The sequence below is a fragment of the Crotalus tigris genome, unplaced genomic scaffold (genome assembly GCF_016545835.1).
Source record: "Crotalus tigris isolate CLP2741 ecotype Arizona unplaced genomic scaffold, ASM1654583v1 scf7180000020728.642097, whole genome shotgun sequence".
Classification (NCBI taxonomy): domain Eukaryota; kingdom Metazoa; phylum Chordata; class Lepidosauria; order Squamata; family Viperidae; genus Crotalus; species Crotalus tigris.
This window is the reverse complement of record NW_024098154.1, coordinates 476,543-501,876: the sequence shown is the minus strand read 5'-3', so window position 1 is coordinate 501,876 and position 25,334 is coordinate 476,543. Positions and strand designations below refer to the sequence as shown.

The following is a 25,334-nucleotide window of genomic DNA, read 5'->3' as shown; positions in this document are numbered from 1 at the left end:
GCCATGCTGAGGGAAATGAGAGAGGTTTCCAAGCTGAGCCATGCTGGCTCAGGAATTCTGGGGGTTGAAGTCCACGAGTCATAATAGAGCCAAGGTTGCCTACCCCTGGGCTAGCTAGAACTGAGGACAATGGTCAAATTATTATTGATGTCATAAAGAGAAAGTCATAAGATTCTGACCCGATTTGATCCAGAGAGGCGCTGGTGTCTTTAGCCAGGAAGCTCTAGATCAGTGGTTCTCAACCTTTTTAATGCCACGACCCCCAACCGGTCGTAAGTCGAGGACTACTCAACCGGTCGTAAGTCGAGGACTACTCAACTGGTGCAGCACCGTTTGCAGAATGGGACTTTTGGGCGGGCTCAGGGCAGAGACAGCCTGGACAATTCCTATTGGCTTTTGAAAGCCAATAGAATTAGACTCTATTCAAGAGAGTCTATTCTATTGGCTTTCAAAAGCCAATAGAATAAAAGGGAGTAGCACAGCTAAGGAAAGGGAGAAAAAATGGCGGACTGCGTTGTTTGGCGACCCCCGTGAAATGGTCGTTCGACCCCAAATGGGGTCCCGACCCACAGGTTGAGAACCACTGCTCTAGAGCCAAGTATGAACTTGGGAGCAAAAGGGATTATTGATACATCCTTAACATTAAAAGCAACATTAATACATTTGGAGTCATTCCCTGAAACAACCGCCCCCCCCCAAAGCCCACTATAACTCCAAAAAGTATCGGTTGAATCATTTCCAAAAAGAGCCCTAATCCCAACGTGGTCTCCTCTAAATAGCCAGTTATGCCACGAATAGATTTCCTTAGCAAAGCAAAACATGGCCTCATTGCACAGAATAAGAAAATCTTAAATTGTTGGGTACAAAAAAAAATGTTAATGTGAATAAACAGCATACGGCTTAATTGCAAGTAAACAGTGGGAAAATACCAAAGCAAGGGGGGTTTTTTGCAACAGTGGTGGGATTCAAATATGTGAACAACCGGTTCTCTGTATGGATGCCGCTTCTGGAAGGCCATTCTGGGCCTGGGCAACAAAAAAAATTAGCTACCGGTTCTGCCAAAATGATGCGAACCGGCTGAATCCCACCACTGCATAAGTTCTTCTTTTCATCCAGCACTCTGAAGCTTGCATTCTGTAAAGACTGAACAGCCATATTCGCTTTTTGTAAGTATTTTGCTAGCCTGAATACTTTTCAGTCCCAAAGAGGTTTCCTGAACAAGAAAATATCAGCTTGAAGAGAAATAATTCTCACAGTCTTGTTATAAAACAAGACCAACAAATTAATATTTCACGTAACACATTGGTTTCACCCAAGTTCCATTCTTTATCAAAGGAAGGCAAAATTTAACAGACTGTATCAAAATAAAATTACACCGCTTCATTTACTAACGGTAGATATGGAAGAACTGACACACATGAGCATTCACTCCAGATAGTACAAACAAGCAGTTGCAAAGGAGTACAGTGTTATTAAAAATAAGCACCCTTAAAAACCACAGAATTCAGGCCTACCCAGTTAGAGAAGACTCTAATTTAACTCAGCAAGTCAGTTTCACATTCTTTTAAGATAAACTAAGCATGATAAATAGTCCTACAGTACAAAACAGTACAAAACACTAAAATACCACATCTCCCAGAAATCAACCGTAAGCCACAGCCAGATAAAACTATGACAAGCATTACTAGAAGAGATTAAACTTCCTAATTATCAGCAATGTTGAGAAAAGGCTCTATTGTGCAAATACAGATCCAGTAGACAAAATATGCTACGCATTGAGTCTACACTCAAATATGTAATATTAAATCATGGTTAAAGTAAACCAATCATGAAGCTTGTTATGTGAAACTGGTAGGTCAACAAAGCCATGATGCCTAGGTTATAAGTTATGGCAACCTTGGGTTGAGCTCTCATCCACGGTTTACCCTAACCTGGGTTTAGAGTCTTTTATTTATACATTTATTTATTAATCAAACTTATATAACCACCCATCTCATCGAAAGCAACTTGGGCACCATGCAATTAGATAAAAAACAATGAACAGAAACAAAAATATGGAGGTGTCTATCTGTAAAGGGAGGATGTCGTCAATTCAAACTCATGGCAATTTACAAGGCAATAAATATTATAGTACTCATGACACAAAATAAATAGTTAAATGTCCACAGTAAGAACATAAAGCAAAGTAGATGGTGGGAAAAGTAAGAAAGAAACAAAACAGAATGACAATATTTCAACAGAGCTACAAAATCATTACCTATAAAGAATCACTTATAAAAACAACACGTTAACACAGTGGCTCTCAACCTGTGGGTCGGGACCCCATTTGGGGTCGAACGACCATTTCACGGGGGTCGCCAAACAACGCAGTCCGCCATTTTTTCCCCCCTTTTCCTTAGCTGTGCTACTCCCTTTTATTCTATTGGCTTTTGAAAGCCAATAGAATAGACTCTCTTGAATAGAGTCTAATTCTATTGGCTTTCAAAAGCCAATAGGAATTGTCCAGGCTGTCTCTGCCCTGCTGAGCCCGCCAAAAGTCCCATTCTGCAAACGGTGCTGCACCAGTTGAGTAGTCCTCGACTTACGACCGGTTGAGTAGTCCTCGACTTACGACCGGTTGGGGGGTCGCGGCATTAAAAAGGTTGAGAACCACTGCGTTAACACTTCCAGTGTTCACCAACCAAAACTGTAAGAAAGAAAACACTAAATCACTAGAGCCCCTCCAAATTAATTCTGCCTTCCATGCTTTCTAGAAGATCATCACGATGGAGGTTCATCTGATGTCCAAAGGGAAGCAGTTCCATTAGGTTAGGACAGGGGTAGGCAACCTTGGCCCTTTTATGACTCGTGGACTTCCACGCTGGCTCAGGAATTCTGGGAGTTGAGATCCACGAGTCATAAAAGAGCCAAGGTTGCCTACCCCTGGGTTAGGACCAATGTTGCTTGGTTTCAGCCCTTACACAGGTAGTCCCCGGCTTACGATCACAACGGAGCCCAACATTTCTGTCATTAAGTGAGACATTTGATAAATGAGTTTTGCCTCATTTCACCACCTTTCTTGCCACAGTGCTGAAGTGAATCACGGTTGTTAGGTGAATTTGACTTCTCCATTGATTTGCTTGTCAGAAGGTTACAAAAGGTGATCACATGATCCCAGAATGTTGCGACCATCATAAATATGAGTCAGCTGCCAAGCTTCTGAATTTGGATCACATGACCCTGCGGATGTTGCAATAGTCAAAAGTCTGAAAAATGGTCATAAGTGACTTTTTTCAATGCCTTTGTAACTTTGAGTGGTTACTAAATGAACTGTTGTAAGTTGAGGACTACCTGTATCTCCTAGAAATGTGGGATCGCCAAGACCACAGGTCGGCAACCTGCGGCTCCGGAGCCGCATGCGGCTCTTTGAGCCTTCTCCTGTGGCTCCCAGCCTCCTCTGCCTTTGCAGAGAGAGACAGAGACAGAGAGAGGCAATTGCGCTTCCCTGCTTCTCTCTCTCTCTCCCCCCCCCTCTCTGTGTTTGTGTTTTTGTGTGTGTCTGTGTGTATGTGTAAAAGAGAGTGCACTCACAGTGTTCTCCGAGGAGCTGAAAAGCTTCCTGGGCGGAGCTCCTCCCTTTGCTGCATCTCTGCAGGAAGCAGGAAGCAGGAAGGGCAGGAGAGAGCTAGCTAACCCAGCTAGGTTGACTCAGGAATTCTGGGAGTTGAAGTCCATGAGTCATAAAAGAGACGAGGTTGCCTACCCCTGAGCTTGTTGGACAACAGCTTGAAGCTTGTCAGGTGAGCAGCAGATAGGAGAGGGGGGGGAGAGAGAGAGAGAGAGAGAAAGAGAGTGGGGGAAGAGGAGTGGCAGACCAAGGGCAGATAGAGAGGGAGGGAGGGAGAGAGAAAGATAGAGAGAGAGAGACCCTTTTGAGATCTAAAATAAAGATAACACTGCATATATCCTTTTTTTACCTGTGTGTGTATGTGTACATGTATGTATATTTTATATATATATATATATACATATACATATATATGTGTACACACACACACACACACACACAAACACACACACACACATCTATAATAAAGGTAAAAAAGGATATATGCAGTGTTATCTTCATTTTAGATATCAAAAGGGTTTTGCGGCTCCCAGTGTTTTGTTTTTGGTGGGAAATGGGTCCAAGTGGCTCTTTAAGTGTTTTGGGTTGCCTACCCCTGGCCAAGACCATCTCCTGTGAAGAAGGTACTGGATGGGTCAATTGAGATTGAAAAAAGTGGCCCTCAAAAGACCTTGGCACCAAGAAACATAGAACTTTACATGTTAAAACCATTATTATGCATCACACTTGGCAATCTATCATGATTTGTTACAAAGTGCGAATATTTCCCCCATACATGTATTCTCAGAGAGTGCACATGCATACAACGTATGATTATACTATACACTAGAAAACTATGTGTAAGTAAAAACTATAATAAATGCATACAGTGCAATAAAAACAATTGTAAACTCTGAAATAGATTGAAAAATAAATTCTAGCACTATGCAAATGCAATCTTTATTCAAATAAGAAAACATGCTTTCAGAAAGGAAATCTAAGAGTCTTCTTAAGTGGTTGTGTAATTTTTCATATTCCTTGATATTTTTCACTATCCACAACTTCAGATCAACCCACCAACATTGGCAGGGCAAATTACTGTATACAAACAAACCCTACATTCACTAGCACTGATGATGTTATCTATTTGAGTAATGAAATGTCTGCAAGCAAACAATCAAGCTCAGAGACCATCAAGGGCTCACAATTCAACCTAAGCTACATATACATATACACCAAGGACTCCACACTTCAGATCTTTCCATCAAGTTCAATGCAATCATGGAAGATTAAATCAGAACAACACTCGACTTGTGTTAATTTATTCTGCCCTGAAGGACATTTTGATCATGCCAAAACAGATTACACTATAAGGATACTACAGAGTCTACAGATTTGATGCCACAGCTAAAGATGTCTTTAATACATCTATGTTCATACGGATTAATTCAGGGTTTTTACTACAATTGACTGAGTAAAGCAAAATGTCCTACCTAGTTCATCGTAAGTCTAATTTGAAACGGATTGTTTTGATTAGCAAGATGTATGAATCAAACAAACAAAATGATGGCTTAATACAATCTATTTCAATTAGATTAACACATTTTAAATGCAGGTACTGCCATAGCCAATGACATTTTTTCCCCCACCACTGTTTAGGTACCAGAAGCATCCTGAATGTGCTATATATTTTTTTTAAATGGTTTCTGCAGGCATCTGGAACAGGAGCAGAAGATGTCAATGTTTACACACAGGATTCCTTGTGTGCTTAAATTGTCAACTATAACAGGAATTGTTATTGGGCAAATCAAACTGCCTGGTTTGGTACAGCAACTAAACAGGACAGGTACAGACTTCCACGGAAAATTAAGACTGCAGAAAAAAACAATTGCTACCAGCCTGACTTCCATTGAGGACCTGTATAACTGCAGGAGCCAGAAAGAGAGCTGAAAAAATATCTACAGATCCCTCACATCCTGGACATAATCTATTTCAGGGGTCCTCAAACTTGGCCACTTGAAGACTTGTGGACTTCAACTCCCAGAATTCCCCAGCCAGTTGGGAGTTGAAGTCCACAAGTCTTAAAGTGACCAAGTTTGAGGACCCCTGATCTATTTCAACTTCTCCCCTCAGAACGCTGCTATAGAGCATTGCATGCCAAAACAATTAAGAGTTTTCCCCCCATGCTATCACTCTGCTAAACACATAATTCCCACAGCACTGTCCTACACCAAAGGATATCTAACCATGTTAGCAGGCCTGTATTACTATTTTTATCTTTCCTATTACCTACTCGTTGGTATTTTGTGACTATCGCTTTGTTGGTTGTATCTTGTGATTTATGATTGTATCTTATGATTTATTTGTCACTTTGCTGCTTGTACCTATACTGAGGCCTTATGCACCAGAGACAAATTCCTTGTGAGTCCAATAACACTAGGCCAGGGGTATTTATTTATGAGACTTATATACCGCTTTAAGTGCAAAGCACTCTCTAAGCGGTGTACACCAGTAAGCTATGTATGTATGTATGTATGTATGTATGTATGTATGTATGTATGTGTATATATATATATATATATATATATATAGGTCTTTGGTTGTTCGGGTTTTCTCCCGCGTAAAATTGGAAGTGTCTTGGCAACGTTTCGACGAAGTCACATTCGTCATCTTCAGGCTGGTGTTTTTAGCTTCTTGCTTTGAGCTGCTCAAAGCAAGAAGCTAAAAACACCAGCCTGAAGATGACGAATGTGACTTCGTCGAAACGTTGCCAAGACACTTCCAATTTTACGCGGGAGAAAACCCGAACAACCAAAGACCTATATACAAATACCCGCGAAAACCTCAGAAAACAAATATATATATATATATATATATATATATATATATATATATATATATATATATATATATTTATTTATTTACATTGCCCCCAACAATCTGGGTCCTCATTTTACCTACCCCGGAAGGATGGAAGGCTGAGTCAACCTTGAGCCGGTGAGATTTGAACCGCTGACCTGCTGAACACAGTCAGCTAAAGTGGCCTGCAGTACTGCACTCTAACTCATAAATAAATAAATAGGCCTAGGGCCAGGCCAATAAAGACTATTCTATATTCTATTCTATCCCGTCAAAGGGCTTCCACATTTTAAATGCTTCATCGCCAACAGGCCAGCTGGGCTGAAATGAGGTGGAAAGACAAATTGCAAGCAACAGGAAAGGAATAACTTTAGCACCTCAGGAACTGATTTACATTTTGTTCAAGGATGGGCTCAGATGAGAAACCTCTCAATACTTCACATTCAATGATTTCTCTTTCTTCCTCCCCTTTTCTCTCTCCTAAAACCAGAGCTTTACAACGAGGGAGAGCTGCAGCTACTTCCAAGGAGCATAAGAAAAATAATTCAATGTTACATCAGCCCCTCCAAAACTAGGCCATTTTCTCTGCTCTCAAAAAGGAAAAATCCAATCAATTCTGTGATCAGCGGGTTGCAGCCTAAAATTCAAGTTCTCCCAGTTTTCCTGAGGCAACCGATGCATTATACCCGGGGTCTTCAAACTTGTCCCTTTGATGACTTGTGGACTTCAACTCCCAGAATTCCTCAGCCAGTGTGCCTGGCTGAGGAATTCTGGGAGTTGAGGTCCACAAGTCATCAAAGGGACAAGTTGGAAGACCCCTGCATTATATACTGTTCAAGTAAATATACGGCCCGCCAGCATCCCACTTGTGACTCAGGAGTTCCCTAAGGAAGTCAAACATCCGTTATTCCCTACTAGGGGAATTGAGGGTGGTGGTGAACTTTTCCTGCAAAGGCCATTGCTTGAAATTACCATCTGGTTCAAGCTCGCTTGGGGTTAAGCTTCACTGCTTTCTTATATTGAGCTACTTTCATTCGTCGACATGCAACAAATGTTCCTGAAAAGATTTTTCTGACATTTTATTGAAGTTCTGAAACATGCTCTGAAATGCTGTCTACATCTATCTTTACCTGCCTAACCATGTCTGCTTGGAATGGTTTTTTTTTTTTATTTCAATCAGTCTTAAACATAGCTCCTTCAAACTGAGCTTGGCCCTGGTGATTCATGGATTTGTTCATGATATTTTTCTGTCAGCTGTAAAAAAAAAATAATAATTGGTTTGCTATTACATTCCTCCACCTCACAGCCCTGAAACCAAAATATACTGCTCAAAAAAATAAAGGGAACACAAACGTATAGGATCCTATACGTTTGTGTTCCCTTTATTTTTTTGAGCAGTATATGAATCAGGAAAGGTGCTGATTCAAAGTCAAACCCGTGCATCAGAAAGGCACAAAAATAAAACTTTCAGTTGAGCTGGTGGCTATCTGGCTGTGTCTGTGTAATTTCCTGATATTATGAAAGTGGTGTTCCACTGCCTTCTTCTAGGTGTTTTTCTCAACTTCGAACTTCAGCACTGGTATTGTGCGGAGGACTCTATTCCAAATACTAACAAGGTTAAACCCTAATTAGTTTCAGAGCCAACAAGCTTGCACTCCACTTATTCATTTTACTTTTAATATATTTATGGCTTGGTGCTCCAGTACAAGCAGTGCTCAAGAGGTTACTATTAAACCAATATATTACAGTAAAATAACATTAAAATACAAGAATATAACTGAATAGCAAATAGGCTCAAAAAATATCAGTAAGACAAGGTTTAAAAAGTTTTTGTTTAAAACCCATTTGCAGCAAAATTGAAGGACTAAAAGCTGAAAGATGCAAAATGAGGAGAAATTCTCGCATCTTATGCCAAGCAATTTGAGAACCTAGGAGTAGCCACGAACAGGCTCCAACTTAACGTGGATGATGGTGTTTAAGAAATGCAGCTTCTGAAAATTCTTGAAATGAAACTGAGACTAGCCACTACGAGGGATAGAGTTTAAAATAATCAGTTTCCAATTTTTATAGGTCACATATAACCTTTATCATCATTTTTTACTGTAAACACACTGGCACACATTAAAAAATGAAATTCTGATGCCCGCTCTCAAAAGAAAATACATATACCATACACATACATACACATATGGTGTGTATACACACACACACATGCACATATACACAAATATATACATACATATATTAATCACAAATCAATATAGATATGAAATGACTAATGTAAATTACCACAAAGCCATTCCCATTGTCATCATTTTATCATTTTACATGAAGCTTGTTATAGCAACTGAACTATTCAAGTACTATATATGCTAAGTCTCCAGATAACCAGGGAATTTTTTTGGGGGGGGGGAATTTTCACACTTACATATAAGCCTACAATACCTTTAAGCCACCAATTTTTTTCCTTCCATTAAACAATGACATCAATTGGGACTCTGGATGTAAGCCTTCTCTACAGCAGTACCTGCCCTCTAAAACAAAGTTCCCCCTTGAGATCTTTTGCAGAAGTGGTTTTCAACCTATTTCTTTTAATAGAAAACAAAATTAATAAATTAGCTTAAAATATTTAAATGGGATGTGTTAAAAATGGCACCTCAAATTAAAGACCAGCAAGACTAAATAGAGTACTTTACTTCTAGTCGTATTTAAGTTCAGTTTTTTTTAATAAACACACTGAAATGCAATTTTACATGTTACTATGAAGATGCAGTTCTATACAGTACATGCCTACTCAGAAGAAAATACCATCACGCAACAGAATTACTTCCAGTCTATCCTTGAAATTCAGTAGGGGTTATCCCTTCATAAAACCTGTAAGGCTGCAGCTTGAATTCTTAAGAGAATTTATTTGGAATTAATCTGTTTTGTTTTTTTTAGTGAGCCTTAATTCCAAGTATTCTGCATTCTAATCTTACAACATAGCTACTGTCCTCTCAATTTCCAAGCATTCAGCAATAATTTCAGACGTCTGTCTGCACTTCTAAACTTATTCAACTGTTCAATGGATGCCAGTTAAATTAGTTTACTGCTACTTATTGTTGAATTTTTGAAGACATGGGCCTAGTTTTAAAAACTAAAGAAATTTGATATAAATCTCTAATGTATTAATAATAGGTGTGGATAATTTTGTTTACTAATAAAATACACAGACAAAATTTAAGAAGTTCCTTCTTTGAATAGGTCAAAATTATCTAGTGAAGCGTAACTAAATCACACATATTTCGAAGCAGCTAGTTCTTACAGGACTTTCTTCCAAGGTTTTTTTTTTTTTGTCACTCCATACATTTTTAAAATGAATACAGAATATTCATAAAAATAAACTGAGCAATGTCATGGAGAAATAATATTATTTTTGAACAAGAATTAGGGAGATTTTTGCAAAACTTTTCATCTTTCTATGGGAGCCACCAAGCTGACTAGCTTAATTACATTCTTACCTTTAAAGTCAGATAAGAGTTTTCAGCCCAGAACAAACAAAAGAGAATTCTGAATTTCACATACACTGAAAAATACATTATGGGCTACAGTGTGAACTATCCATTACTTACTATAATGCGCAAGAATATTTATGTGCTGTACTCTGCATAGACAAGCTTGATTCAAGTAATAGCCTTGTGTTTAAAAACTCACTGATCACCACAGACAAGAAGTGACAAGACTCCAGAGAGGAATAGAGCAGGGGTCTTCAAACTTGGCCCTTCTATGACTTGTGGACTTCAAGTCCCAGAATTCCTCAGCCAGCATGCCTGGCTGAGGAATTCTGGGAGTTGAAGTCCACAAGTCATAAAAGGGCCAAATTTGAAGACCCCTGGAATAGAGGGATTTGGCTCTTCTCTGCCACTCTGTTCCCTTCTCCATCACTGACTAACCTTTAATAACCGTTAGCAGCTTGTTATTCTGTTCCAGCTACAGAGAAAACCCCTTCCTCTGTGGCTACCATGCATATTCAGGTAAGCCTCTTTACAAAATCAAAAATGTAAGTTCCCCACACACACACACACTGACCTAGAAAAACTTACCCAACTATTAGAATGGCCCCGATCCATGAACAATCCAATAGGATTTCTTTCTTTCCAAATGGCTATCCAGCAACAAATTAAATTGCAAACAGCAACTTGCATAAATAAGCTTATCTTGAAATAAATTACCGGCTTCTGTTGACCTCCAAGAAAGGTATTAAGGCAGGGATCCCCAACCTTGGCCATTTTTAAGACTTGTGGACTTCAACTCCCAGAATTCCCCAGCCAGCATGGCTGGCTGGGGAATTCTGGGAGTTGAAGTCCACAAGTCTTAAAAGTCGCCAAGGTTGGGGACTCCTGTATAAAAGGACAGAGAATTAATGCGTCCTTCCCCCCCCCCTTTTTTTCTCTTTGATCAATGTCAATCAAACCATGATGAAGTTTGTCCAGTGCAGACCAAACCAAGCTTAAACGTGATGAAGGAAGAGCCAAAGAGGGGAGAACACGTTAGGGGATCGCCTCCCCAGCTTCATTTCCCTCCCCCCCAAAAAAAGGGGGGGACCCTCGACCCCATGCAGCTGCCCCTTCAAGGGGAGTCCCTGCAGAGACCCCCCCCCTCTACCTGCAGAGAGGCCAGGCGTGCCTGGCTTCGCGCTCCAGTTGCACCCCTGACCCAAACAGGAGCGAGCGGTGGAGAAAGGAGGGGGCGTGTGTGGGGGGGGGGAGACAGGCAAGACAGCTGTCCGCGGGATGCACTCTGGGAATTGTAGTCCGCGGGCCAGGCCGGGCCGCGTAGCCACGGCGGACGGGAACTCCAACTCCCACCATGCAGTGAGGGGAGAGGCGGCCAGCGGGGTGTTCCTTTCTTTCTACATCTACCCCCCCCCCCATTCTATCCCCGCCGGCCCTGGATCCCTGCCCCGCTCGCCGACTCATCCTGGCCGCCGCTGAGAAGGGCAGGAAGGGGGGGGGGAACGGAGCACTAAGGGGGCCGCCGTAACCGGAAGCCTCCTCGGGCGAAGTGCGTCACAGGGAGCCTTTCCCCCCCCCCTGCAATGCATCCCCGGACTCTCCGTCGGCACCCGTCGCTTTCTGCCCCGGCCGCCGTTCTCGTTCCGCCGCCCTCCCGAAAAGGCAAACGCCGGTTCGCCCGCCGTTTGCCAGGCCGCTCCCGCCCGGCGACCCACTTACTGACAGCCGCGGCATCCGAGTGCATTTTTGGGCAGCGGCCGTAGCGCGTGTGCGCACCCACACAGCCTGCCCCGCGCGGCCGCTTCCAACCGCCTGCCTCTCGACTCCGCTCGGCTCTCCCCAAGGCAGACGCCAGGCCGTCCGCCCCGCCCCCCGCCAGCTGCCATTGGACGCCGCTCCCTCGCCCCGCCTCTTTCGCCCCGGCCGTCCCGATGGCATTCTCGGCGGCCACGCCCTCCCGCTATCCGGCTCGCCCACCGCAGGGATGTCGCGCCTCCTGATTGGTCGGGCGGAGCCAGCCGCGTCTCTTGACTCTACGGTTCCGCCTCGCCCATTGGGCAGCCGCCTCCGCCAATCAGCGGAGCAAGCGCGTGCGAAAGAGGACCCGTAACACGGAGCGGGGAGCTCGGCTGTGATTGGACAGGGACGACCGGAGGCCGCGCCCAATCCGTGAATTGATTGGCGAAAAAGAAAAGACCGCAGACCATTGATGGAATTAAGAAGAAGACTTTATTTAGGCGGAATACGCAGGATCACTTTCTAGCTAGCTCAGGGCTCTTCAAACTTGGCCCTTTTTTGACTTGTGGACTTCAACTCCCAGAATTCCCCAGCCTATGGTGGACTTCCAGAATTCCTCAGCCAAGCATGCTGGCTGAGGAATTCTGGGAGTTGAAGTCCACAAGTCATAAAGGGCCAAGTTTGAAGTCCCCTGAGTTAAATCTTGCTGCATTTTAGGGTAATTTAGATTTTTTTTTTTTTAAAAAAAAAAGAAAGATAATGTCTGTGGAGATTCTCAGTCATCCAGATCATAGTTGTCTCAAAAGTGCTTTTGCAATTGGACTGTTTTTTTCCAGGCTAGTTGCCTTTTGAAAAAGCACTTTTCAGACATGAAAGATAATGAAAAACCAATTTGATTGTATTGTAAGTTGATTCCATGGCCCATGTAACTCCCCAGGAGCCAGAAAACTCATAGCATGCTTTGAAGGAGGCTTGTTGCCAGCTTCCTGTGTTTTTGAAGAACAGTCATCTAAAATTTGCATTAAAGAGGCATAATTGTGGGATTATTTGAGGATATGAAGGTTTTTTTCCCCATCAAAAGTTGGAATGTGCTATTTCTGTCACCAGCTAAGAACGTTAGAGCACTGGAAAAGAACCTGAATGTGTTATTCCTGTCAAAATTCTAAGAACCTGATAAGAGTACTGGAAAAGCGCTGGAAGAAAGGAGATACCAGATCTCCTAGTTCAGTGGTTCTCAACCTTTTTAATGCCGCGACCCCCCAACCGGTTGTAAGTCGAGGACTACTCAACCGGTCGTAAGTCGAGGACTACTCAACTGGTGCAGCACCCTTTGCAGAATGGGACTTTTGGCGGGCTCAGCAGGGCAGAGACAGCATGGACAATTCCTATTGGCTTTTGAAAGCCAATAGAATTAGACTCTATTCAAGAGAGTCTATTCTATTGGCTTTCAAAAGCCAATAGAATAAAAGGGAGTAGCACAGCTAAGGAAAAAGGGGGAAAAAATGGCGGACTGCATTGTTTGGCGACCCCCGTGAAATGGTCGTTCGACCCCAAATGGGGTCCCGACCCACAGGTTGAGAACCACTGTCCTAGCTGAACCTTAAGTATTCATAATGTGTGTCCTGTAGATGGCACTCAGGGTGTGGACAACCAATCTTTCTTTGGTCTAAAGCTGAGAGAAATTGAACACCAGATCAGAGAGACAATTAGACATAAGAAAGAGAGGAGAATTGGCAAGAAACTGTTGAGTTATGAAATGATAACGCATAAAATATATGTTCATCGTTAAGCATGTAGATAATAGACTTTAATCTGGACACAAAACAGGTAATTGTGATGCATACACAAAACAAGATTATCTTGGCTTATATAATTGCAGGTTTCTTCTAGTATTTAGAATTGTGTTTGATGTCCTAAAACAGAGGTCCCCACCCTTTTGGGCACCAGGGACCAGTTCCATGGAGAAAGGTTTTTCCACGGACCGGAGAGTGTGTAGTTTTGTGTGCTGCCTGCATCCCACAGATGGGGCTTTGCTTGTTTGTACGAACCGGTTGCTGGCATGCCGCAGCCTGGTCCCAGTCCACGGACCGGGGGATTGGGGACCCCTGTCCTAAAAGATACGTAATTGGGCTTAATTAAAAATCATTTGCAGTAACTACCATTAACTTTATAATATACTGTATTAGGGTGGATTGTAAACGGGTACTACGGCTTCCGCATGCTGTTGCCATCCAGGTATCCACAAGCTAGATTCCAATTCCTATAGCAGTGGTTCTCAACCTGTGGGTCGGGATCCCATTTGGGGTCGAACGACCATTTCACGGGGGTCGCCAAACATTGCAGTCCGCCATTTTTTCCCCCTTTTCCTTAGCTGTGCTACTCCCTTTTATTCTATTGGCTTTTGAAAGCCAATAGAATAGACTCTCTTGAATAGAGTCTAATTCTATTGGCTTTCAAAGCCAATAGGAATTGTCCAGGCTGTCTCTGCCCTGCTGAGCCCGCCAAAAGTCCCATTCTGCAAACGGTGCTGCACCAGTTGAGTAGTCCTCGGCTTACGACCGGTTGGGGGTCACAGCATTAAAAAGGTTGAGAACCATTGTCCTATAGTTTTTCAGCCAGTGTGGCGTTTGGCTATGGGGAATGGGCAAAAGAGTTGCAATTTGAGACATCGAGAATATCAGTTGGGGAAATAGTGACTGCGATATAATCATTAATGGCAATGTGTGAGATAGTATCCTAGGTTAAAAAAAAATACTTCTAGATAGGTGATACATGTTCATCAAAATGAAAAAAGATTTATAAAGAACAGCATGCAAACAATACGTTTCTCTTAATTAAAATTTTCAATGATTTATAGCAGGGATGTCAAACTCAATTTCACTGAGGGCTGCATCAGCATTGCGGTTGCCCTTAGGGGGCCGGGTGGGTGTGGCCAGAGGGGTGCAGCCTACTGGATGGGTGTGAATGGAGTGGGTGTGGCATACTGGGTGGGTGTGGCCAGTTCTACATCGTTCACGTCAAGGTTGCCTATGGGGGCTTGGACGGGAGTGGGACAGATCTGAGGGTCTCTAGCAGAAGGGGGTGAGGCCGGGGCAAGTGCTAAGGCATGGTCCACTGGGGCAAGTGCCAAGATGGCCACCACAAAATTGTACATTGGCTCCTGGCTGGCCTGGGCCAGGGCCAAGGCAGTGGGGGCTGTTCCCTCACTGTTTCCAGGATGGCTTCGCGGGCCACATGAAACCACTTCGCAGGCCGCATCCAACCCCCGGGCCTTGTGTTTGACATGTCTGACTTATAGCCTCACTTCCCACTATCAATTTATCTTTGGTCTGCATATATTAACTGCAGGTTTGAGAAAAAATATCATGTATACAACAAGACTGTGACCCGTTAAAATGTATTCTGTCACTGATTCACTCCAACATGATCTTTGAGGGCTTATTTGAAAGAAAACTCATGACCTAAATAAAATTCATCAACATTGTAAACAGGGCTCGCTTTGGGCTAGGGTCAAAGTTTGGGGACCTCTGTTCTATACCATGTGTGATCAGAGCAGAGGGCAAATGTTTAGAATCTTCTGTGTAGCCAGAAGAAAAAGATACCATGTCTTAAAATGTTTTTGCTGTAGTTGTGCTGGGACAGAAGAGGGCATTTTAGGACATGATCTAAACAGTTAGTGAATAGTTGAGCTGGCAAACCGTTCCCAAAGACCCCTGCCAGCTGGAATGGCTTCAGAAGATCTTTGGGAGATTCAGCTGCACACTCATAGCACCAATGTCTTGCTTTTACAAGCATAAATGAAGTAAAACAGAAAACACAGCAAACAAAATGTTCTTCTTACAGCAAGGATTTTGTGAGGAGAGCTGGCCGCATTCTCATCGGTTGGAGCCAAAGCTTATGATCTGGCTTCTCAAGTATGCAACAGATTTCTAAGTACAGAAATATATTGTCTTCTGCATCCTATGGTCCCACAAGGTCTAGGACAGTGGTGGTGAACCTGTGGCACGTGTGCCAGAGGGGGCACTCAGAGCTCTCTCTGTGGGCAGTACGCCGTCACCCAAGCCCTGCCTCCCCCCGTAGCCCCCGTCTCACCAGCAGCCTCCCCAGAAGAGAGACGCCCCTGGGCATGGCCCACTTGTGCCCCGTCGCACGCAGATGCTGTGGGGCGTGGGTGGAGGGGGTGGCCACCAGGGCGCTGCTGGGCCACCTAGGCCAGTGATGGCAAAACTTTTAGAGACCGAGTACCCAAACTGCAACCCAAAACCCACTTATGTATTGTGGGTGCTGGGTGGGCGTGGTCAATTAGGTGGGCGTGGCCCATTGGTGGGCATAGCTGTGATGGTAACGGCAGACTGGGTGGAACTAAAAAGTTTAATCAATTCCAACTTTGCGAGATCTTTTTTTTTCCCGCGAGAAGTTGAAATTGATTGATTGAACCTTTTTTTTTTTGCACATGGCGGAGGCCTAAAGTGAAAAGGTTTTATAAAACCCAGCTGAAGGCCTAGAACGTGCATGCCCACAGAGAGGGCTCTGCGTGCCACCTGTGGCACATGTACCATAGGTTCGCCATCACGGGGCTAGAGTCTAGACTCTAGACCAGTGGTGGTGAACCTATGGCACACGTGCCAGAGGCAGCACTCAGAGCCATCTCTGTGGGCATGCGCACCATGCCCAGGAGATGGCAACCGTCCCTCTTCAACCAGCTGCCCGCTAACTTGCCGAGGTCCCACGTGGTTGGATGCATCCCAGCATGGCTGGTTTCCCTCCCCCCCGTCCAATCCCTCCTGGCCTCGCATGCTCTCCTTTTCCCAGGCACGACCCACTGCATCGCCTCCTCAGCTGTCGGCCGGCCGTCCAGTTCAGAGGCGGCTTCTCTGAAATGCTGGCGGCGGACTGCGGAGCCCCAGAATGCCCCGGTTGAGGGGCCCTCATGCGCTCGCTGGCCTGTGTGTGCAGGGGCCGATGGTGTCAGGCAGCAGCCGCCCTGGCCCCTGCCTCGCCTTGCCCTGTGACAATGGCACCCCCACCCTATCTCGCCTTGCCTTGCCTCAACCTGCAGAACGAGCCTCCTGCCCACCGCCCCACCTGCCAGAGACCCCCTGGATCTCCCCCAACCGTGCCCGGCCTCCACAGGCATCCTCCCCAAGAGCAACATCGAGGTGACCACACCCACCTTGGCCACACCAACCAGTCTGCCATGACGACGGCCACGCCCACTCAGTGGGCCATGCCCACCTGGCACCTGGCGATAAATAAGTGGGTTTTGGGTTGCAGTTTGGGTCTCTAAAAGGTTCGCCCTCACTGCTCTAGTCTAAGGATATTGAAACAACAAAATGTGTTAATATTTTTCTGAAATCATTTCAGTTGGATGATTGACTCTTCAGAGACTATTATCAATCTATTTTTAAAATGAATATTATACACACAATTAATAATATATATAATTAACATGATTGTATGTTAGAGGAGTCCCATGGAGTATCCCAAATGATTTTGCAATCAGTTGCAATAGGATAATTAAAATAATACAGTTTAAGGCTAGCTGCTTGAAACAAAGGACTGAGCTTTTTAGCAGTCTTCATAGTCTTCCACTATGCTCCAGCACAGCAGCTATCATTTGCTGCAGCAACATCTTCAATCCTCCAGCTAATGTGAAATAACTGTTATTCTAATAGCAAATGAAATGCTTAGCAACAGAGGACATGTTTGGCATATAAAAACTTCCAGCTTTTTGATTTTTTACCTCTCCAAGGATACAAATACTGTAATGTTAAACAACTCAGCCTGTGACTTCATCCAAATAGATCGGCCTTTCCAGTGTGGAGCTACACGCACACTGTAAAAACAGCAAGAAGGTTGCCAGCAATGGCTGCCTACCATGTTTGTAAGCCAAACGGACCAACCCCTCTTACTGAGCTTATGAAAAGAAAAACAAAAAAGGCCATTATGTGAGGGGAGAACCATCCTTTTTTTATATTTAGATGCCTATTGGTTAAACATTTCATAGGAACAGATTCCAAGTTGTTGCATGTTTGTAGTTCTGTTCTGGGGTTGACTTCCCACCCACCCCTTTCACTTCCTATGGACATATGTCAGTGTTAGGACCGAGAAGGATGTCAATCAGGTTCCGGGGACCATTCAGTTATAGTGCCAGTAAAAAAGTGAGTTATGACCATTTTTCACACTTATGACCATTGCAGCATCCCCTGGGTCGTGTGATCAAAATTCACACTGTCTGAGCATGCACAGTCTTACTGCGCTGAGGAAACCCAGGAGTAAATACAGTACACAGTGGTTTGTATTTAAATAGTGGTTTATATTACACTATATCTACAAATATACACTAGAAATAAAATACATACACGTGATAATTCAGCAAACTCCAATACACAGCAGTTACAGCAGTCAAACGCATGAGAGAGAGAAACTCCAGCAAAAAGCTTCCCTTTTATACTCAGGCTCTTAAAGAGATACACACACCTGCTGAGTCGTTCCTATTATTGCATCATCTTATCATTGTATCATCTCCCTTACATTACCTCTTTACATAAGCTCTTTAGTTATTAAATTATTATCCTGACCCAGACACTTGGCAACTGACTCATATTTATGACGATTGCAGTGTCCCAAGGTCATGTGATGACTGTTTGGGACCTTCTGACAAACAAAGTCAATAGGGAAGCCAGATTCACTTAACAACTTAACTGCAGTGCTTCACATAACAGTGGCAAGGTAGGTCATAAAACTCACTTAACAAATGTCTAACTTAGCAACAGAACTCTTGAGCTCGAGGTTGTAAGTTAAGGATTACTTGTATTCAGTACAACTAATATATCAAATACTTTGGCCACCTAATGAGAAGAAAAGACTCACTGGAGAAGAGCCTAATGCTGGGAAAGATTGAGGGCAATAGAAGAAGGGGACGACAGAGAATGAGGTGGCTGGATGGAGTTGCTGAAGCAGTAGGCATGAGCTTAAATGGACTCCAGAAGATGGTAGAGGACAGGAAGGCCTGGAGGAATGTGGTCTGTGGGGTCGCAATGGGTCGGACACGATTTTGCAACTAACTATATAGGCCTGTTGTATTTAAGCACCCTTAAATTCAAGAGAAAACTTCTTCAAGACATTAGCACTTACTTACCTCATGACTGTAATTAAAAATAACATTACATCTGAGGAGGTGGTTCTGCCAATTTGGCTTTTATGAGTGAAAGCCAACGTCAGGTGTGTAGCTTGGCAATAAGGCTAAATGTTTGAGAACACTGGTGCTTGGAATTTAATCATTAAAATACCACCATTTCTTTCAAATGCCAAATATGCAGAATGACTGGAATTTCCACTGCAATTTAATTCCCAAATTAGAATCGAGTTACAGGCTCTTGAGAGCATTCCCAAACACAGATGTGCTCCAGAGGTGTTGGGCTTCAACTCTCCATCAGCAACGAACCAGGATTAGAAGTTACTTAACTGTGCAGAAAAATACAACACACTTTGAAGCAGCTCTGGAGTTATCCACAGAGGGGAGAGAGAGAGAAGTCAAGAAAGTCAAGATGGGAGCTATGAGATATGATCAAAGCCTTGTCCCTTTTGCATGAATGCCACACTGCACAGTCACCGTTCTGATGATTTTGTCCCCCACTTTGTTTGGGGTTCAGTGTGGGGCCTAATGACTGCAGATTAAAGCATGAATGAGGAAACTAGGATGAGCCTCATTTAGTGATGATTCAAAGTTACAATAGCATTGAAAAAAAGTGATTTATGACCATTTTTCACACTTACGACCATGGCAGCATCCCCATGGTCGTGGAATTCAGACTCTTGGCACCTGACTTGTTGCAGTGTCCCGGGGTCATGTGATCCCCTTTTGCAACCTTGAGACAAGCAAAGTCAATTGGGAAACCAGACTCACTTCACAACCAAGTTACTAACTTAACAACTGCAGCAATTCATTTAACAGCTGTGGCAAGGTTGTAAAATGGGGCAAAACTCACTTCCACAAATACCTCACTTCATATCAGAAATTTTGGGCTCAGCTGTGGTCATAAGTGGAGGACTACCTGTACGGTAAACTTATCCCAAATGTGAGAGGTTAGAGGTGGGGAATGATGGGCCCTTTATAACTTGTGGACTTCAACTCCCAGAATTCCTGACTCAGCACAGCTGTCTCAGGAACTCTGGAAGTTGACATCCACAAGATGCTTTAAGACAAGGGGGTCTACAAACTTAGCAACTTTAAGACCTGTGGACTTCAACTCCCAGAATTCCTCAACCAGCCACGATGGCTGAGGAATTCTGGGAGTTGAAGTCCACAAGTCTTAAAAGGGCCAAGTTTGAAGATCTCCGCTTTAAGATATGCTCTACAGCAGAGATGGGGGACAATGGCCCCCTTATGACTTGTGGACTTCAACTCCCAGAATTCCTGAACCAGCCACAATGGCTGAGGAATTCTGGGAGTTGCAGTCCACAGGTCTTAAAAGGGCCAAGTTTGAAGACCCCCCCCCCGCTTTAAGATATGCTCTACAGCAGAGGTGGGGGACGATGGCCCCCTTATGACTTGTGGACTTCAACTCCCAGAATTCCTGAGCCCGCAGGGATAGCTGGCTCAGCAGGAAAGGCTGGCTCAGGAATTCTGGGAGTTGAAGTCCACAAGTCATAAAACCAGGGCCATTGTTTCCCCACCCCTGGGTTAGATGTAGAACACAGACCATCAGACTTAGAAGGGACCTTGGAGGTCTTCTAGTCCAACCCCATGCTCAATACCTGCTGCAAGACCTATGGCAGGGGCAGGCAACCTTGGCTCTTTTATAACTCGTGGACTTCAACTCCCAGAATTCCTGAGCCAGCCATGCTGAGGGGAAAGGGAGAGGTTTCTAAGCTGAGCCATGCTGGCTCAGGAATTCTGGGAGTTGAAGTCCACAAGTCATAAAAGAGTCAAGGTTGCCTACCCTCGACCTATAGGTAGCTGCAGATTTTCACCTGCAACCTGCAACCCGACTCCCTCAGCCCGCTCTTCAATTCCCGCGCCAACCCCCCCCCGCCCCTTCACAAAGAGAGGCTGCAAGCGACCCTCTCAACCAATCCGAGACGAAGCTTCTTCTCCGGCCCCGCCTCCGCCCCCGCGCGCCCTACGAGGAGGGCGGGGCCTGGCCTAGTGGCAAATACGCCCCTTTTCCAGAGCTCTGCTGCGAGTCCAGCCGACCCCGAGCGGTGGGGGCGGAGGAGGCGGGGAGAAGCTGGCGGGCGCCCGGAAGGAAGGCGGGGGAGCCGGGAGAGACACGGCGAGGGGGTTGACCAGCCGCCCGGGTAAGCCTGTTCCTAGAGCGTCCTTCCTGCCTCCTCCTTTGAGGCGAGGACTAGGCTTGAGTGGAGAGAGAGCCATTATTGCACGCCTGGAGAGTGGCACCTGCTTATTCCCAACGTGCCAATATATAGGACGTATATTATATCTATCCCTGTGGAGCAGGGCTGGGGAACGAGAGCCCTTTTATGACTTGTGGACTTCAACTCCCAGAATTCCTGAGCCAGCCATTCCTGCTGAGCCAGCCATGCCCGCTGGCTGAGGAATTCTGGGAGTTGAAGTCCACAAGTCAACAAGGCGCCATCGTTTCCCCTCCGCTGCTGTAGAGCAGGGGTCCACGACCTTGGCAACTTTGAAGACTTGTGGACTTCAACTCCCAGAATTCAGGGAGGAATTCTGGGAGTTGAAGTCCACAAGTCTTAAAAGTTGCCAAGGTCGAGGACCCCTGCTGTAGAGCATATGTTAAAAGTTGCCAGGGTTGAGGAACACAGCTGTTGCGTTAAAATCAGGTACAGGAACGATTGCAAGACCTTTGGCTTGTGAATGTGTTGCAGAAAAAAAAAAAAAAGGCGTGAGACATGTGGTGGCATCAACAACAACATGATTTGCTTTATGCCCAGTGCTGGAAAAATGAGAATACACCATCAGAGGAAGAAGTGATAAGAAAAAGCCTGGACTGTGCTGAGATGGACAAATTAACAAAAGAGATAAAAGAAAAGGAAGACACTGAGTACTATATAACATGGAACAAGTGGTATGACTGGTTGGAGACTAGAAATAATAGAGGAGAAAAAAATATGGAAAGGTCCAAAGTGAAAATATGTGTATAATAACGTATAATAATAATATGAATTATTCTTAGTAAGAAGTAGAATATGAAGGAAAATATGGAAAGGTCAAAAGTGAAAATATGTGTATAATAACGTATTATAATAATAATATGAATTATTCTTAGTAAGAAGTAGAATATGGAAGAAAAATGTAAATAAGAAACAACGGGGCAATAAGGACAAATACTCTAAAGAAGAATAAGGGGGAAAATGTAAATAATAGATTACCGTTACGTAATCGCTGTTAAAAAAAAGGGGGAGTATATACTGTGTGTGTATGTGTGTTACGTTTTGCTTTGTTTTGTTTTGTGGGTTAAAAATAAAATTTAAAAAAAAACATTTGCTTAAATGGCACCTATGGCTTTCTAAGCAGAACATTTGATGGTAGCTGGGGGCCTGGATTCCTGCCTCTCCCCCCAGAGGTTGTCCTGATTCCAGAATGGCTGCACCTGCCATCAGACCCGGATGGTTTTTGTCTTGAGGGCAATCACATTTCAAAGGGCAGGCCTGGATAGATGGCATTTAATCCGAGGGACCCAGGTCCTGCCAGCTGTACAAGATGGAATCTGCCAGGCAGGAATAACAATAATAATAATAATAATAATAATAATAATAATAATAATAATAATAATAATGTTGAAAGGAACCTTGGAGGTCATCTAGTCCAACCTCCTGCTCAGGCAGGAAACCCTACACCATTTCGGACAAATGGCTGTCCAGTCTCTTCTTAAAAACCTCCAGTGTTGGCACATTCACCGCTTCTGGAGGCAGGTTGTTCCACTGGGTTAATTGTTCTAACTGTCAGGAAGTTTCTCCTTAGTTCTAGGTTGCTTCTCTCTTTGGTCAGTGTCCATCTATTGCTTCCATCCATTGTATGGGAGACAGGTGGTCCCACAAGTAACTAGGTTGCATGTCAGGTAGCAACAGGCACCTTGAATGGTACGTGGAAGCAGACTGGAGATCAGTGCAACTTCCAAAGCAGAGGTGTGATATGGTGTCTCCCGTCTGGGCATGCTCTTCATTGTCTGTGTGATCAATTAAAGCCTCTGGATGGTCTTCAAAGTCAGCATTATATTAACCATATAGTAAAAAGGACATTTGATGTTTTCTTGAAATGCACTTGATTATTTTGTGAATTCTTTTCTTGTAGGACACTCACATTTCGGGTGTTCAGATTTGCTGGACTGACTGAAGAAACATGGATTCTACTCCAGTAAATACCGAATTCTCTTCAACAGAAAATAAGACCCAGGTTGTTTTTTTTTCTTTTTTGTAGAGATTAATTTCTGCCCTGCGTCAAAGGTTGATCAACCTCTCTTGCTATGTGGGGTCCTACAATTGTAATTCAGTATTTTAGCAGCAATATAATCACAATCACAAATTATTATTATGTTAACTCTAAATTGAGGTATTTTTTTCCGAAACTTTAACTTTTTTTTAATTGACTTGTTTTATAAGATTTTAATAACATTCAACTGAAGAAATGATCAACTGAATTATAGACCGTAATGTTCTACACATTCAAGAATTTTCTTTTTTGGCATAGGAAAAAAACCCTCAATATTTTATTCTTTGTAGTTCAGCATGCTGTTCTCATACTATTATTTATTTAGCTTTTTATTTCCAGAATTTACTTAGTCATGCAAGAATCCTTACTGTGGAAGAGATTGAAAATATCAGTCAACGATGTAAAGAAGAAAGCTTCTGGTACAGAGGTATATTCCTTTGTTATAGATACAAAAATAAATATAATTGTATTTTTGTCTACATTTCTTTGTTCTGCTATTGTCAAGGCTACCTGAGGATTACTAATTTTTGGAACTGACAACATGTTCGCTCCAAAGCCCATATTTGTTACTTAGCGGGCTGTAAATGTACATGTCTTTTATTTATTTCTTCCATAGATATCTGCTACAATCTGGTAAGACTCTGTATCGCAGGTAATAAGAAAACACCGTATATTCCAGCGTATAGGGCGACCCAGCATATAAGACGACCCCCTAGTTTGATGCCGGGTTGCAAGACGATCGACGCCGAGTTGCATGCCTAGAAAATCGTCTTATACGCCGGAAACTACGTTATTTCCGGCATATAAGACGATCGACGCCGAGTCGCATGCCTAGAAAGTCGTCATACGCCGGAAACTACCGGTATTTCCGGCGTATAAGACGATCGACGCCGAGTCGCATGCCTAGAAAGTCATCTTATATGCTGGAAACTAGGTTATTTCCGGCGGGTAAGACAATCGATGCCGAGTCGCATGCCTAGAAAGTCGTCTTATATGCCAGAAACTACCTTATTTCCGGCGTATAAGATGACTCGGAGTATAAGACGACCTCTGAGTTCGGAGGCTGTTTCGACGCTCTCAAAAGTCGTCTTATACGCCGGAATATACGGTACCTAAAATAACCCTTGCACTTTTTAAAACAACCAAAATTACTCACTGAAAATAATTTGAAAACCCAAAATATGATGAATAATAACTTTAGTTTATTATACTCAACCATGTTATACTCAACCAGTTACTCTTTCTCTCCACATGCATATTCCTGTATAAACATCTGTCTCCTTCCCATACCCGATCCCTAGTAATCTGAGTATCCTTCCATATTTCACAGGATTTAAATCCCAAACCAAGATTACATTCCCATAATGATATTTTCAGTGACTGCATTTGGAGACATATTGTCTTTATCATTACAAGGAATGATGTTAGATTTAAGGAATCTGTTCTGCTCCACTTCCCACCACCTCACCCCATTTTAAATCCTACATCAGTTTAGCTCAGTGATGGCAAACCTTTTAGAGACCAAGTGCCCAAATTGCAACCCAAAACCCACTTATGCATTGCCGGGTGCCGGGTGGGTGTGGCCTATTGGCTGGGTATGACCAATCGGGTGGGTGTGTCCCATTGGGTGGGCGTGGTTGCGGTGGTAATGGCAGACTGGGTGGGACTAAAAAGTTCAATCAATCAATTCCAACTTTGCAAGATCTTTTTTTTCCGTGAGAAGTTGAAATTACTGATTGATTTAACCTTTTTTTTTTTTTTTGCACATGGCGGCGGAGGCCTAAAGTGAAAAGGTTCTATAAAACCCAGCTGAAGGCCTAGGACTGGGGCAACGACGCGCGTGCCCACAGAGAGGACTCTGAGTGCCGTCTCTGGCACCCGTGCCATAGGTTCGCCACCACTGGTCTAGCTTCTCTGTACATCTGATGAAATGAGTTGCAACCCACAAAAGCTTATGCTTTTAATTACATTTGTGAGTCAGAAAAAATGCTCGCAGGTCCCCCCACCTATTTTTTCACACCTGCGGTGGAACCGCAAGATCGGAAATGTTTGCTTCCATTTTTAATTAACCACAGTTTATTCTTACTTTAAAAGGTAATTTATTTAAACAAACTCTTTTTCACTGACTAAAGTTTGAAGTTGATTGGTTTTAGCGGGCTGTAGCTAAGACTAGTCTCGGTTCAAACATAAAAATTAAAGAATCAAACTGGAAGGAAATGTTTCAAATCTGTCTCTGGTCCTA

The 25,334-nt window shown here is 43.6% G+C and overlaps 2 protein-coding genes across 8 annotated transcripts in view; one reads left to right on the top strand and one right to left on the bottom strand.

Moving 5' to 3' along the window:
* DCUN1D4 (defective in cullin neddylation 1 domain containing 4) overlaps nucleotides 1-11,815 on the bottom strand; it is a 33,298-nt gene extending 21,483 nt beyond the window's left edge. Inside the window, exon 1 of one of the 4 annotated variants that reach the window (XM_039368274.1) lies at nucleotides 11,659-11,815. In XM_039368274.1, coding sequence (XP_039224208.1) covers nucleotides 11,659-11,683 — 25 coding nt within the window. In that variant the 5' untranslated portion in view covers nucleotides 11,684-11,815. Of the gene's footprint in view, nucleotides 1-11,089; nucleotides 11,156-11,658 lie in introns of those variants that run through there. The other 3 variants (XM_039368275.1, XM_039368276.1, XM_039368277.1) reach the window with 3 other exon arrangements.
* Nucleotides 11,816-20,833: 9,018 nt separating this feature from the next.
* LOC120319441 (OCIA domain-containing protein 1-like) overlaps nucleotides 20,834-25,334 on the top strand; it is a 21,260-nt gene continuing 16,759 nt past the window's right edge. For 3 of the 4 annotated variants that reach the window (XM_039368282.1, XM_039368283.1, XM_039368280.1), the window contains exons 1-3: nucleotides 20,834-20,979; nucleotides 22,955-23,056; nucleotides 23,432-23,519. In XM_039368282.1, coding sequence (XP_039224216.1) covers nucleotides 23,003-23,056; nucleotides 23,432-23,519 — 142 coding nt within the window. In that variant the 5' untranslated portion in view covers nucleotides 20,834-20,979; nucleotides 22,955-23,002. Of the gene's footprint in view, nucleotides 20,980-21,382; nucleotides 21,484-22,954; nucleotides 23,057-23,431; nucleotides 23,520-25,334 lie in introns of those variants that run through there. The other variant, XM_039368281.1, reaches the window with a different exon arrangement.